General features: G+C 38.9%; 1 protein-coding gene and 1 non-coding gene across 11 annotated transcripts in view; one reads left to right on the top strand and one right to left on the bottom strand.

Annotated features, from left to right (window-relative positions):
- The window catches only part of dse (dermatan sulfate epimerase), a 62069-nt gene that overhangs the window by 20114 nt on the left and 26772 nt on the right, over window positions 1-15183 (bottom strand). For 7 of the 10 annotated variants that reach the window (XM_061900377.1, XM_061900372.1, XM_061900371.1 and 4 more), the window contains 3 exons: window positions 12033-12286; window positions 10616-10855; window positions 711-918 (listed from right to left, as the gene is read on the bottom strand). In XM_061900377.1, the coding sequence (XP_061756361.1) occupies window positions 711-918; window positions 10616-10855; window positions 12033-12286 (702 nt within the window). Of the gene's footprint in view, window positions 1-710; window positions 919-5220; window positions 5467-10615; window positions 10856-12032; window positions 12287-15183 lie in introns of those variants that run through there. The other 3 variants (XM_061900381.1, XM_061900375.1, XM_061900376.1) reach the window with 3 other exon arrangements.
- On the top strand, window positions 8310-8392 carry trnal-cag (transfer RNA leucine (anticodon CAG)). Its single transcript has one exon. It is a non-coding gene; the product is annotated as a tRNA-Leu (tRNA).

The raw sequence follows: 15183 nt of genomic DNA, 5'->3' as shown, positions 1-15183 counted from the left end.
GTTTTGATATGTCATCTTAGTGACATCATGCACAAAAGTGCACTAATAGCTTGTTTTAAAATGTCTCTGACAATCTTGCACTTTTTGTTTTGAAATGACATGAATGTTTGTCCCACTGCTTAATAACTGTTTAATAAATACAGTTTTGGTCAATTGACTTAGTTGTGATTTCCCTCTCTGCATGAAAGTTTAAAATGAGCATATATTAATGCAGTATGAACAAGAATGTTTTAATGTAGACACATAGAATGATCATACTGCTGTGATAATATGTATCAAGTGTTTATTCAAGGCTAAGGCAAAATATTGAGATATTTATCGTGTATCGCGTTATGGCCTAAAAATATTGAGATATTAAAAAAAGGCCCTATTGCCCAGCCCTAGTTGGAGGATTCACTGATTTTGCTGTATATTGTACTATTATACTACACTGTATTATTGGGAACAACTTGTCATTACAGGTGCTGTATGCCCTATAAGCCAAACTTGTCAGCTGTTAAAGAAGATGAATCAATTAATTAATTAAAAGAGCAAGTTTTGTGAGCCATTTTATCAGAGCAGTTTCTGCACTTCATATTGGCAGTCGGAATTTAAACCTTTAACATGTTAGTAAATGATACAATGAGCCAAAACAGTTTAGGACTGAGGCAATATTTTTTATGAATTAGTTTTTCTCTAAATAGAAAAATTGGATTAACACATTTACTCACCAGAGGAATTCGGTGTGGAGAGTACACCATCTCTGGCCTTTCCCAGCCTGTCCAACGCCTTCCGTGATCCTGTGTTGATGAATCAATTCGGCAAGCCAGTTTCCGCTGCCATTACGCATCACAAAACGGTCCAAGAAGACAAGCTGACTCTCTGGGCCATAAAACCAGTTGTAGTTGGAGTCAGCAATGGCTACAGTTCGCTGAAATCCTAATAAAATGGAAACAGACACAACATTAATGGCGGCAGTTTACATCATGTAGTGATGGATAGATGTAACAAAATAATCCAATAATAATAATTCATGCGCCATAACCCTCCTCCAGACAAAGACCCCTGCGACTGCATCTCCACCCTGTCAGCCATGGTGTACTTTTTAGCGCTTCCATATCAAGCCTACTGACAGATATATGTGAAAACTTGTTATCATTTCTAATAAAAATGCATCCTAAATTTCTCATTTTAGAATGCATGTGCATGTATGAGACAGTCTGCCCCACAACAAGAGGATATAAAAAAAGGGGGAACTTAATGACTACAACTTAATAGAGATGGAAACCTCTTCGGGTAAAGCTCTACCTTACATATAGATGACCGCTGACGTAATTAAGGCAAAATACGTCACTAAAGTGTCGCGTTCCAAACGGCTTGTTTGGAGCATATTTGGAAGGGGCAAGAAGACAAGATTGTTTTATAAATATCTATTTCATGCTTCCATGTTTTTTTTTTTTTTTTAATTTTCAGGACTTATGGGGAATACACAAAAACAAGTATTGACAGGTAAGAAAAGTTGGTTTTGCATAATAGGACCCTCTTAACAGAGGACACATAAGCAGCAAGGCCGAAAACCAACATTAAATGCCCGTGATCTTCGATCCCACAGGCAGTTCTGCATCAAAAACCGACATTAGTGTGTAAAGGATATCACCACACGGGCTCAGGAACACTTTAGGAAACCACTGTCAGTAACAATAATTTGTCGCTACATCTGTATTGTAAATATCTATAAGTCATGCCTCCATGGGTTTTTTTTTCAAATTTTCATGACTTATACACAACAACAGATCGGAAAAGTAGGTTTTGCGTAATAGGACCCCTCCTAACAGAAGGCATTTATCCACAAGACTGTAGAGACACCTTGCTTGATGGGGTTTTCGACGGAAGCAACTCGCAGGAGATACGGTTGAAGGTAAATGTACATTTGTCATGACCCTACATGACAGTTTAGACCAGGGTTGTCATACTCGTTTTCATTGAGAGCCACATCACAGTTATGGCTGCCATCAGAGGGCCGCTTGTAACAGAGAATAATGTATGAATTTGCCTCTGGATTTCATTATTAAGTATATCATTTTTTTAAAGTAGACTGTCGATATTACAGTAAAAAATAACATTCATAAAAATGTTACTATAAAATATAGTTGTTGTTTTTTTTACGGTAAATGGAAAAACAGTACCAGTTTTTTACGGAAAAAGATGGCAGCTTAATTGACAGAATTTTTGTGTTACATTGGTTTTTACAACATTATATTGTTAATGGAAAAACAGTTCAAGTTCTTTTGTTATTCTAGCAACTTAGTTGCCAGTTTTTCTACCGTAAAAACAAAAGTACCGTCTTTTAATTTACAGTAATACATCGTTAAAAACAACAACCGTAGATTTTACAGTCAAAAACTGGCAGCTCAGTCAAGAGAATTTTAACGCAAAAAACAGTAGTTGTTATTTTCAATTTACAGTGATATGCTGTAAAGAACAACGTAAAATGTATTGTCATTTGTATTAATTGGATGGGTAGTTTGCTGTAAAGCTAAGTATTTTTTTTATACACAAATACATGTTTGGAAATTATGATAATATACTGTAATACGTGTTGCAATATTGGATACTATTAAAGTTTAAAAGGTATGCAATTTCAAGCAGTACATATATTTTTTTCTTTCAAAATGTCTATTGCATTTTGTGAGAAAATATTAAGTAGTTTATTGACACATCATTTCCAGGTGTTTGCGGGCTAGATAAAATTATGTCGCGGGCCAGATCTGGCCTTGAGTTTGACACTTGTGGTTTAGACTATGTTTGTTATTTTCCTGTGTTTAGTAACACTCCCTAACATGGTGCTTTAGTTTTGTATTTCCTGTTTTGTCTTGTATTTGGCAGCACCTTTGCTTTCTGTTCCTTATCCTGCCAACACACCTGTTTCTCATTGTTCAGTGTTCTGTTGCTGCTCGACTTATTTTTCTTTTGCTTGGTTCCTAATTAAACGACCTTCTGTCAGCACAGTGTTTGCCTTTTCAGGATATTGGGATCACGACAACATGCGGCATCGTCCCCAAATGATTACATTACCTAATTATATTGTGGTTTATTGTATACATGTATTTTAAACATGCATTCAGTTACAATATGTTATGTCACATATTTCCAGTTTCTATTTACAACATGTCTGAAAAGGAGTAGGAAGAAGCAGAGCTTATTTAATCCTAACCCTTTTCCATTTCATAGCAATTTAAATCTATAAATACTAAAGTTCTCAATAAAGCGTTAAATATGTTGTAATAAGATAAAAAACACTATCTCAAAATGTTTATCAGGATTTTTCTTTATTGTACTTCGCAAACACTGAGTTTGAACAGTTTCTTAAACTGGATCATTTTAGTACTTAATTTCACTTCTTTGCTTAATCTTTTCAATGATTTAATTACACATACTGATATACAAAAGTGGTTTAAGTGTTGTACAAGCATACAAATGTTTTAAGTAAATTTTTTCTCTAAGGTTATTTGTCTTCTCTTTTGTTGAAAATAACTGTTGTACATTCTTGGGTAGCAGGTTATATTTCGATTTGTACATAATTTTAACTGTTGGCAAATGCACCAAATCGTTGAATTTCAACATTTTTGATTCGATAAATAAAGGGTTTGTATGTTCTCGGAAGCCAAGTATTATTGTAGCTGACCTTTTTTGTAACATGGTTAGTAAATGAATACTAGCGAGCAGTAGAGATTATGGAGTGATTTTTGGTCCAGAACAAATCAGGCTTTGTTCATTATCGAAGTTTTTCTTACCACCTCATGTTATATATTTCTTATATGAGATTTCCAGTTAATTCTATTGTCTATCATTTCAACCAAAATTGTTTTTTATTGTACACTGAAAGTGTCTATTCCGTCATTTGTATTAGACTTTCTCTTCTACTTTCCGAATTTGTTTTCAAGGATTGCCTGTTTTTGTCAAAACAACTCTTAAATGTGCTCATTATTTTGGTTATTATTTCTATTAGCTTCTGTGTCTTCTGTCCAGAACAAAACAGTCATGTTTCCAGCTAATTGTAATAACTTTAAGTCCTTTTTTTTCGTATTTTTTATATACAGTCGTTATAGTCCATCCATCCATTTTCTACCGCTTATTCCCTTTTGGGGTCGCGGGGGGCGCTGGCGCCTATCTCAGCTACAATCGGGCGGAGGGCGGGGTACACCCTGGACAAGTCGCCAGCTCATCGCAGGGCCAACACAGATAGACAGACAACATTCACACTCACATTCAAACACTAGGGCCAATTTAGTGTAGCCAATCAACCTATCCCCAGGTGCATGTCTTTGGAAGTGGGAGGAAGCCGGAGTACCCGGAGGGAACCCACGCATTCACGGGGAGAACATGCAAACTCCACACAGGAAGATCCCGAGCCTGGATTTGAACCCAGGACTGCAGGAACTTCGTATTGTGAGGCAGACGCACTAACCCCTCTGCCACCGTGAAGTCGTTATAGTATTAGTTAGTATTATTTGTTATCTAAAAGTTTTTTTTGTTATTAAAAATAACATTTGTACGCTAAACCTGTGGGGTTCTTTGGGTGCCCAGAACAGAATTATACAAAACCCAAAACCAGTGACGTTGGCAGGTTGTGTAAATGGTAAATGAAAACAGAATACATTGATTCGCAAATCCTTGTCAACCTATATTTAATTGAATAGACTGCAAAGACAAATTAACGTTCGAAGTGGAAAACTTTGTTATTATTTGCAAATATTAACTCCTGACGGTGTGAGCCCCAGGGTGCTCAAAGCCTGCGCCCCACAGCTGTGTGATGTGCTCCAGCACATCTTCAACATGAGGCTTGGGCTGCAGAAAGTCCCCACACTGTGGAAAACCTCATGCGTGGTCCCCATCCCCAAGTGCACGCGCCCCAGCACGTCGAAGGACTACAGGCCGGTGGCTCTAACCTCCCATATCATGAAGACCATGGAGAGGTTGGTCCTGGAGCAACTCCACCCTACAGTCAAGCCCCACCTGGACCCACTCCAATTCGCCTACCAGCCCCGACTGGCAGGGGAGGACGCAGTCATCTACCTGCTGAACTGAGCCCACGCCCACCTGGACAAGCCTGCGAGCAGTGTGAGGGTCATGTTTTTTTACTTCTTCAGTGCTTTCGATACCATACGGCCTGGGCTACTGGGTGTGAAGTTGGAGAAAATGCAGGTGGAGGCCCCATTGGTGTCCTGGGTTATAGATTACCTGACTGACAGACCACAGTACGTTCGACTGCAGGACTGTGTGTCTGACAGGCTGGTCAGCGACACCGGGGTCCCGCAGGGCACAGTCCTCTGCCCCTTCCTCTTCACCATTTACACCACCGATTTCTATTATCAGTCAGAGTCCTGCCACCTTCACAAGTTTTTTGATGACTCTGCGATAGTGGGGTGTATTGAGGATGGTGATGACGAGGAATACAGGACACTGGTGGAGGACTTTGTCACATGGTGTGGAAAAAGCCACCTCCAGCTTAATGTGACGAAGACCAAGGAGCTGGTTGTGGACCTGGGAAGGAGGAGGAGTACTTCAGCGACCCCTGTTTCCATCAGGGGGGTCTATGTGGACATGGTAGAGGATTATAAATACCTCGGTGTACACATGGACAACAAGCTGAATGGGTCAAAACACGCTGAGGCCCTATACAAGAAGGGACAGAGCCGCCTCTACTTCCTCAGGAGGCTAGGATCCTTCAACCTCTGTACAAAGATGTTGAAGATGTTCTAAGAGTCAGTGGTGGCAGGCGCCTTCTTGTATGCCGTGGCTTGCTGGGGCAGCAAGCTAAGAGTGAGGGACACAAACAAACTGGACAAGTTGACAAAGAAGGCCAGTAACGTGGTGGGAGTGGAGCTGGACTCTCTGGTGGTGCTGTCAAAGAGGAGAAGTCTAGCAAAAGAGAGAATGAGCACGTTCAGTGGAAGGCTCAGACTCCCTAAATGCAACACGGAACGACACAGGAGGTCCTTCATACCGACAGCCATCAGACAGTATAATGCATATGTTCCTTGGCTGCACTTAAATGTAGAATAAATGTAGAATATATTTATACTATTTATATATTATATATATAATATATGTTATATTATTATTATTATTATTATTATTGTCTATTGTGAGCGAACTGTGGTGCTGAACTTCCCCCAGGGATCAATAAAGTACTTTCTGTTCTATTCTATTTGGAACTTGATGCCTGCAACATGTTTCAAAAAAGCTGGCACAAGTGGCAAAAAAGATTGAGAAAGTTGAGGAATGCTCATCATACACTTATTTGGAACATCCCACAGGTGAACAGGCTAATTGTGAACAGGTGGGTGCCATGATTGGGTATAAAAGCAGCTTCCATGAAATGCTCAGTCATTCACAAACAAGGATGGAGCGAGGGCCACCAATTTGTGAACAAATGCGTGAGCAAATTATCGAACAGTTTAAAAACAACATTTCTCAACCTATTGCAAGGAATTCAGATATTTCACCATTTACGGTAAAATCATCAAAGGGTTCAGAGAATCTGGAGAAATCACTGCACGTAAGCGGAAATGTCCGTGACCTTCGATGCCTCGGGTAGTACAGCATCAAAAACCAACATCAGTGAGTAAAGGATATGCCCTCATGGGCTCAGTAACACTTCAGAAAACCACTGTCAGTAACTGCAGTTCGTCGCTACAAAGTGCAAGTTAAAACTATACTATGCAAAGCAAAAGCCATTTATCAACAACACCCAGAAACGCTGCCGGCTTTGGTGGTCCCAAACTCATCTAAAATGGACTGATGCAAAGTGGTAAAGTGTTCTGTGGTCTCAATTCTCAATGAGGGGCACCACGGTGGATTAGGGGTAAGTCTTTGTGCTTTACAATAAGAATGTTCTGGGTCCAATCCCAGGCTCGAGGTCTTTCTGTTGGAGTTTGCATGTTCTTCCCGTGACTGCGTGGGTCCCCTCCGGGTACTCCGGCTTCCTCCCACCTCCAAAAACATGCACACCTGGAGACAAGTTGATTGGCAACACTAAATTGGCCCTCGTGCGTGAATGTTGTCTATCTGTGTTGGACATGCGATGAGGTGGCGACTTGTCCAGGGTGTACACCGCCTACCGCCCGAATGCAGATGAGATAGGCTGCAACATCCCTCGCGACCCGAAAGGAATAAGTGGTAGTAAATGGATGGATGGATGAACTTGACTAAAATTAGTATATTATCATATTTATTCCATATTAACATAACATATTACAATTAAATATCCTTGTAGTACTAGTCAATTAAAATGTGTGTTTATTATTTATTATCAAATGATATATATATATATATATATATATATATATATATATATATATATATATATATATATATATATATATATATATCCTGTATATAGTTTTTTTAAAGTTATGGCTAATATTTTTTCATATTACATTTGCATTTATTTTATAAAATTACATTGTATAATACTACATTTAAGTTTGTATAATTGTTTATGAAAATAATATTATTTATAGCACATAAAACTGATACAAATTTGAATTCAACATTATCAAATATTAATACATTATTAATATTTATTTTTAAATTATTTAAAAAAATTTACTTCAGAAAATGACATCATTTCAATAAATCCCTACCTTTTTTTTTTTTTTTAATTAAATATATTCCATTTTATGAAAAAAATAAATAAAAAAATAAGCTTTCAATCTTCCAGATGCAAGGGTCAAAAAAGAGTCAGGACGCATGCGCTTTAAGGATGTTAAACAAACTTATATTTACAGATTTTGTTTTCATTACAGTTCACAGTTTTCAGTTTGTATCCAATTTTGCTTTTTTGGAATTTAAACTAGTCTCTGAAATACAAGACCATGAATTAGGAATTAATATTGTAATAATGAAAAAAAAAGATTTTACTATAATTACTGTCTTATCATGTTTATTCCATATTAACAGAATACATTATCATTACATATCCTTGTAGTACTAGTTAATGAAAATGTTTGATTTTTAGGTATTATTAAATTAATATAAATGTGTATATTGAAAAGTTCCATCTAATATTTTATCATGGATTTGCATTTATTTCACAAAATAATATTGTATAATATTGAATTGAAATGTGTGTAATAGTTTAATTTTTTTTTTTTACAAAATTATGAAACCGAGGAAAATTTTAATCCATTATTACATTATTATCAATATTTCTTTTTAAATTATTACATTTTGTATTAACTTCAGAAATTGACATTATGTCAATATTTTCCAACTCTTTTTGGTTCCTTCCCTCATATAAAATCACCTGCAAGCTGGCTTACTATGTCAGGATGGCCGAGCGGTCTAAGGCGCTGCGTTCAGGTCGCAGTCTCCGTTGGAGGCGTGGGTTCAAATCCCACTTCTGACAGAATGTTTCTGAGGATCTTTTGGCTCCGCATATCATACAAATAAAAAATGGATCACATAAATATTTCACTGTTAAGATAAGGGTCTTCTGTCTCTTGCCACATTCTGGATGACAGGGGTGACCTGACCCACTGGATCTACAAGAAGCACGACGGCCTGTTAAATAAGATAAGAGGCGAGGTGGAGGAAAGCGTTATGGGACTTTATCGTTGAGTTCAGCACTAAAGTCCCGCATAATGTCACCCATAAACACTGCGCTATCTTTGCGGCAGCTTGTACCAGCTGGCTAAGGCCGGCAAGTTATGTGCTGCCGCCATACACGTCAACGACTTCCTGGACGGCTGAGTGCACACACACGCGCACGCACGCACGCACGCACGCACGCACGCACACACACACACACACACACACACACTCTTGTATTTGGTACCTTCTACTTCTTTAGGAACGCCCTTTCTAGATATATAAAGATTTGTATTTACAACATTAATAATATATACATACGATACAAAAATATAAAATGTAAGCTTTTAGTTCATTTGTTTTTTGTAATTGGTTTTGAATCTTCATTATTTACTCCAACTTATTAGAGTATGTCTCTATATACATATTTTCTTTTAATTCATTTTGGCCAAAGGGGGCGCATTTCAATTTCTTACTCACACTTGTTATTTCATTTGTTGACCAGAGGAGGAGCACTTTTAAAACCGACACACAGTAAATTAGAAAACAATATGGCAAGGAATTTAGGGATTTCACTGTCGACGGTCCGGAACGTCATCAAAAGGTTCAGAGAATCTGGAGAAATCACTGCACCTAAGCGGCAAGGCCGAAAAACGACATTAAATGCCTGTGACCTTCAATCCCTCAGGCGGTAATGCATCAAAAACCGACATCAGTGTGTAAATGATATCACTACATGGGCTTAAGAACACTTTAGGAAACCACTTTCAGTAACCACAATTCGTCGCTACATCTGTAAGTGCAAGTTAAAACTCTACTATGCAAAGCGAAAGCCATTCATCAACAACACCCAGAATTGCCGCCGGCTTCTCTGGGCCCGAGCTCATCATAGATGGAGTGATGCAAAGTGGAAAAGTGTTCTGTGGTCTGACGAGTCAACGTTTCAAAAAAAATTTGGAAACTGTGGATGTCATTCATGTCCTCCGGCCCAAAGAGTAAAATAACCATCCGAAAAGCCAGCATCTGTGATGGTATGGGGGTGTATTAGTTAAAAAGATAAAAGTACCAATGATTGTCACACACACACACCAGGTGTGGCGAAATTATTCACTGCACTTGACCCATAACCCTTGATCACCCCCTGGGCGGTGAGGGGAGCAGTGGGCAGCAGCGGTGGCAGTGCCCGGGAATCATTTTTGGTGATTTAACCCCCAATTCCAACACCTTGATGCTGATTGGCCAAAGCACGGGGAGCTTACACATCCGCGAAGGCACCAGTAATGCTGACAGGTACATACAGGTTGTGGAGCAACATATGTTGCCATCCAAGCGACGTCTTTTTCATGGACGCCCCTGCTTATTTCAGCAAAACAATACCAAGCCACATTCTGCACGTGTTACAACCGCGTGGCTTCGTAGTAAAAGAGTGTGGCCTGCCGCTAGTCCAGACCTGTCTACCATTGAAAATGTGTGGTGCATTATGAAGCGTAAAATACGACAACAGAGACTCCAGACTGTTGAACAACTTAAGCTGTACATCAAGCAAGAATAAGACAGAATTCCACCTGAAAAGCTTCAAAAATTAGTCTCCTCAGTTCCCGAACGTTTACTGAGTGTTGTTAAAAGGAAAGGCCATGTAACACAGAGGTAAAAATGCCCTGTGCCAACTTATTTGCAATGTGTTGCTGCCATTAAATTATAAGTTAATGATTATTGGCAAAAAAAAATTACGTTTTTCAGTTCGAACATTTAAATACTTGTCTTTGCAGTGTTTTCAAACAAATATTGGTTGAAAGGGATTTGCAAATCATTGTATTCTGTTTTTATTTACGATTTACACAATGTGTCAGCTTCACTGGTTTTGGAGTATTTAAATTAATTTAATTGGGAAAGTTTTTTTTTACGATATTAGTATATTGTTTTACGATCTCCGCCACAGAACAAAGTTAGTTGAGGTACCACTGTATATTACTTGAAGTAAATGGCATTATACTACAAAAATATTCATTGTTTGGTTAAGAAGCCAACAAATGAGCATTACCAGGAAGGATAGTCCTGTACAGGAAATTGAAGTGTTTTAGAAGCCAGGGATGATCAAAGTGACTGATGGCAAAGTGGCGCTGTACCAAAAACATGTACTGGAACAGGGAGCGGGTAGTGTAGGTCCCATAGGCTACTCCCTCATACAGAGAACCATCTGTGACATCTTGAAGTAGAACCATGGACTTCTCCATGATGGCCAACACTTGCTTGGTCCACAAGTAGGCCTCTTGTAGATAACCTAGAAAACATGGTGACATAAGTGCAGTGTTTAAATACAAATCCTGTTTTGTACATTTCATTTATTGAAATAAAGTGCTTTATTGAGGATGTATTTTCAACTTTTGACAGGTAGCGACATGGTAACATTAGCTGTGATGCTAACGGTGCAGCGCAGGTGGTAATACGAGAGAGCTAAGGACATACACTATTTGATTACAGCTCATTTTTATGTGACACATATTGAACATCTTGTGTGAAATCATGCAAAAAAGTGCACTTTATTTGTTTTAAACTATTGTAGTGGCGTTCTGTACAAAAAGTGCACTTTAATTTAGTGTTGTTTTGCTATGTTACCTTAGTGACATCATGCACAAAAGTGCACTAAAAGCTTGTTTTAAAATGTCTCTGACAATCTTGCACTTTCTGTTTTGAAACGACATGAATGTTTGTGTCCACTGCTTAATAACTGTTTAGTAAATACAGTTTTAGTAAATAGACTTAGTTGGGATTTCCCTCTCAGTATGAAAGTTTAAAATTAGCATATATTAATGCAGCATGAAAAAGAATGTTTTAATGTAGACACATAGAATCATCATACTGCAGTGATTTATGCATCGTGTTCATTCAAGATGTATTGTGACATGGCCTAAAAATATAGATACATTAATAAAAGGCCATATCGCACAGCCCTCGTTCCTACTTCCAGAATTAAACACGAGTGTGTTTTTTAATCATGGCAGACTTGGTAACAGACAACAAACACGACTACATTTGGACAAATAAGGATACTTATAGTTTTGAAGCTGAATATACGGCCGATTAATGAAGCGAGCACGAAGGAAGAGTGAGACGTTGGAGTAGGCAGAACCTGGGAGAATAAGTTGAAAGCGACAACGCTATAAATATGGAACTTGGAGCCAAGCTAGTTTGACATAAATGGATTGCTTAACCAAATAAACAGGAAATGTCCCAGGCCAGCTGGACCAGACCACACTCATCGAGGGAGTCACTTCATATCTACCATGATACACGCAGCACACTTTGTGTTTTATGTTATATGGCGTAAAAAATAAAAAACGTATGTCTTCTTGCCTCTCATAAGGATTCAGAACGATAGGTAAAATTCACAAAAAGGTGAAGTTTTATTTCAAGGTAAGGGAAGGCAAAATAAACACATACAACACATTAACACTCACCTTGCATCATATAAACCAGGCTTCCTGTGAGCAAAGCAACACAATTTGTGGGCTGATGGTTGTGCAGGTACTGAAATCCCCAGCCTCGTGTATAGGACTTCTCATACATAAGATGAGATGCATTGCCGATCACCTGAAGAAATCGTTCCTGTTGGTCCTTGTTCAAGTACTCAAACAGGAAGTCATAAGCAGTGGCAAACCCAACCAAAGAGTGGGCCAAAGGAACTTCATCCCAAGGTGCATCTTTAACCAACCTGCAGGACAAAAGAGGGTGTTTTAATTGGCATATCTTTGAAACATTTCATATGCAACAAAAGGGTGGCTACATGACTAGCTTATTTTTAAGTTGATGGTATAGAATAACTCAAAATCTGTTGCGTGTGATTGTGTTTTTTAAATGCACAATTTGAATTGCTGACACTAATCTGCACTAAAGAAATGGGAATGTTTGGTGAAAGGGTACCCATGTTGTATGCCCTAGCAAGGCATGTCACGAATGAATGAAGGAACGACTAAAATCTCTCTGCTCGCCTGGAATACAACAATCCTTATCTACAATTTTACTCTCTGCAAATGGCCTTAACGACGCTCCGCCGTAAACATCCCAGTGAGACCAGCACAGTGATAGCCACTCTGAATCCCTCCTTCTTCTTCAACAACACCTGGGGAGTTGAACTCTGTTCCCCATACCTGCAAGAGAAACTCCCGGCTTATAGACATAACAGACACACATCATGGACCATTGACTGCCACACACAGCTATGCACGCATGCCCCGACTCCCAACCAATGCCCTTGCTACTGCGTGGCCCTTTGAGGTGCATCAGATGGAGGGAGAAGTGCCAGAAGGGCTGCAGCATCCCCCTCGCTCCAAATCACTCCAGTTGCAAGTCTTGTGGTTTCTTTGTCGTAACATGTGTATATGTGCTTATTGTGGCTATCAAGTTTTTTTCTTTGCCCCAAACTGAGCCCTGCCACCATAAGAGCCGAGTTAAGGATCAACTTCTTTTTACTCATCCTTCTCCCCGCACGTCCACCTTTTCCACCAAGTACCTATCTATCTAATACCCTACACAATACTCGATCATGTATTGCCTTAGAGGTGATTGTCATTACAAGCAGGAGTAGAGTAATTGATGTGCACAGGCAGCATCAGTGATCTCAGTGGTTCCAAAAGTGGGCTGGCTCTACACCCCCTCCTTTCGAAAGGGATATGAGGGTGCAAGTTCAGGGGGAACGACAAACAAAAAATAATCCAAGCCGACGAATGGCTAATGTTGGAGCAAATCATAAAAATGCCTGAGAGTCTTCATTAGACATCATCAGAGTAGGGCTGGGCGATATTGGCTTTTATTAATATGGTGATATTTTTATGCCATATCGCGATATAAGATATATATTTCGATATTTTTCCTTAGCCTTGAATGAACACCTGATGCATATAATCACAGCAGTAAGATGATTCTATGTGTCTATATTAAAACATTCTTCTTCACACTGCATTATTATATGCTCATTTTAAACTTTCATGCACATAGGGAAATCACAACTAAGTCACTTGACCAAAACTGTATTTATTAAATACTCTTTAAATGAAAGAACAAATTAGTAGTGCGGCTACCTTTTGTAGCCATACTTTGCATATTGCTGTTGTCTGCTGAATATCTTCCCGCTTGAAGCTAAACCACCGCCAGATGATGGACCCCCTGCTGTTTTTTTGGGCTTTAGTGCTTCTTCCTTCATTTGTGATCAGTTTCGCACCGTCTCTCTCTTGTAATGTCACTCAACTCGCTCTGCTCCGCTTTCGCCACCTGCCTCAGCTAAAGTTAGCCAAGCTGCTACCTCTCTGCTCAGCAAGAGCGTATGACGCAACACGCGCGACAGTATGTGACCTATGTAAGAAGGCGGGCTTGTTTTACGTCTCTGTGAGAAGGAAAGACGAGGAGTGAGAAACGCCTGTAGTTTAATGCCCGCAGCTAAAAGCAACTTTGTGAGAACGTATACCTGAATAATACGATATAGTCATTTTCTATATCGCACCGAGGCAAACCCGCGATATATTGTTAATATCGATATATCGCCCAGTATAATTAGCATATGACAGCGTGACGCCAAATGAGTATAATTGCCACCCAGAAACCACACATTCTGCACACATGCAAGCGTGTTGAGAGAAAATGATCAGTTGTCGTGTTTAAACGGGTTTAAAGACACAGAAAGAATTAAGTCAAGTAAAATAATGTGATGCCCTTTTTGGGACAAGACTTGTTTTTGCTTTATTTTACAAACTATATCTTATAACTTTCACGGTAACGTTTTTAAGTGTTGTACAACTTCAGGACGCCAGTAGAATAAAATGATGGCCAACTCAAGTAACAATAGGCTAAAACGGTTATGTATTACGGTAATTAACTCTGTCCGTACAACAGATGGCTCTATCGTAGTAGTCATATACACTGTTGGGTTACTTAAGCGCCACATACAATTAGGGATCAGAAAGAGGAGGAAGATAGGAGAATAAGACTATAGTCTACCTGTGAGTGCTTTGGGAGAGTGGAGGGACTCGTTGGGGACAGAGCGACAGAAGTCTGTCTCCAAACCAAAGTACAGTTTCCAATAACACCAGATATAGATGCTAGATTTGTTGCTAGTAATTTTTGACAAAGAAAAAGTCTCTAAGAGGATTGCAAAAGTCTCCAGATCAACACAGAACAATGGAATGAAACTTGAAAATGCTCCATTAGTGCTTTGTATTTCAAGATTGCCAATTTGTACATTTTTCTGTCAATCAACATTGCAGACCAGCCCACTCTCATAGACCCCAGAGAAGCTCAGCTTCCCTAAAGGTGAAATGTTTAGCCAGTTTATCCAATTAGGACAGAGCTGGGCGATAAATTAAATTGCAATTTTTCTCATGTTTAAGTGTTACATTGTTAAAAAGTGGGATGTCAAGACGTTGGAAGGCAATGTTTGATTGAAAACGAGACATAAACCACAATTTGCATAGTCGAATGTGCATCATATCTCATGTTGTAGCGACAAAAAATTTAGATTTTCACTTATGAGTGTTGCTTTCATTTTGTTCACTGGCATTTTAAATAGCTCACATCATTGACTATTTTTTTAAGTAGGTTCTTAAAAGTAGCAGACTA

Source organism: Nerophis ophidion, linkage group LG05, assembly GCF_033978795.1.
Source record: "Nerophis ophidion isolate RoL-2023_Sa linkage group LG05, RoL_Noph_v1.0, whole genome shotgun sequence".
NCBI lineage: Eukaryota > Metazoa > Chordata > Actinopteri > Syngnathiformes > Syngnathidae > Nerophis > Nerophis ophidion.
Note: the sequence above shows the minus strand (reverse complement) of the source record. Positions and strands in the feature narration are given on the sequence as shown.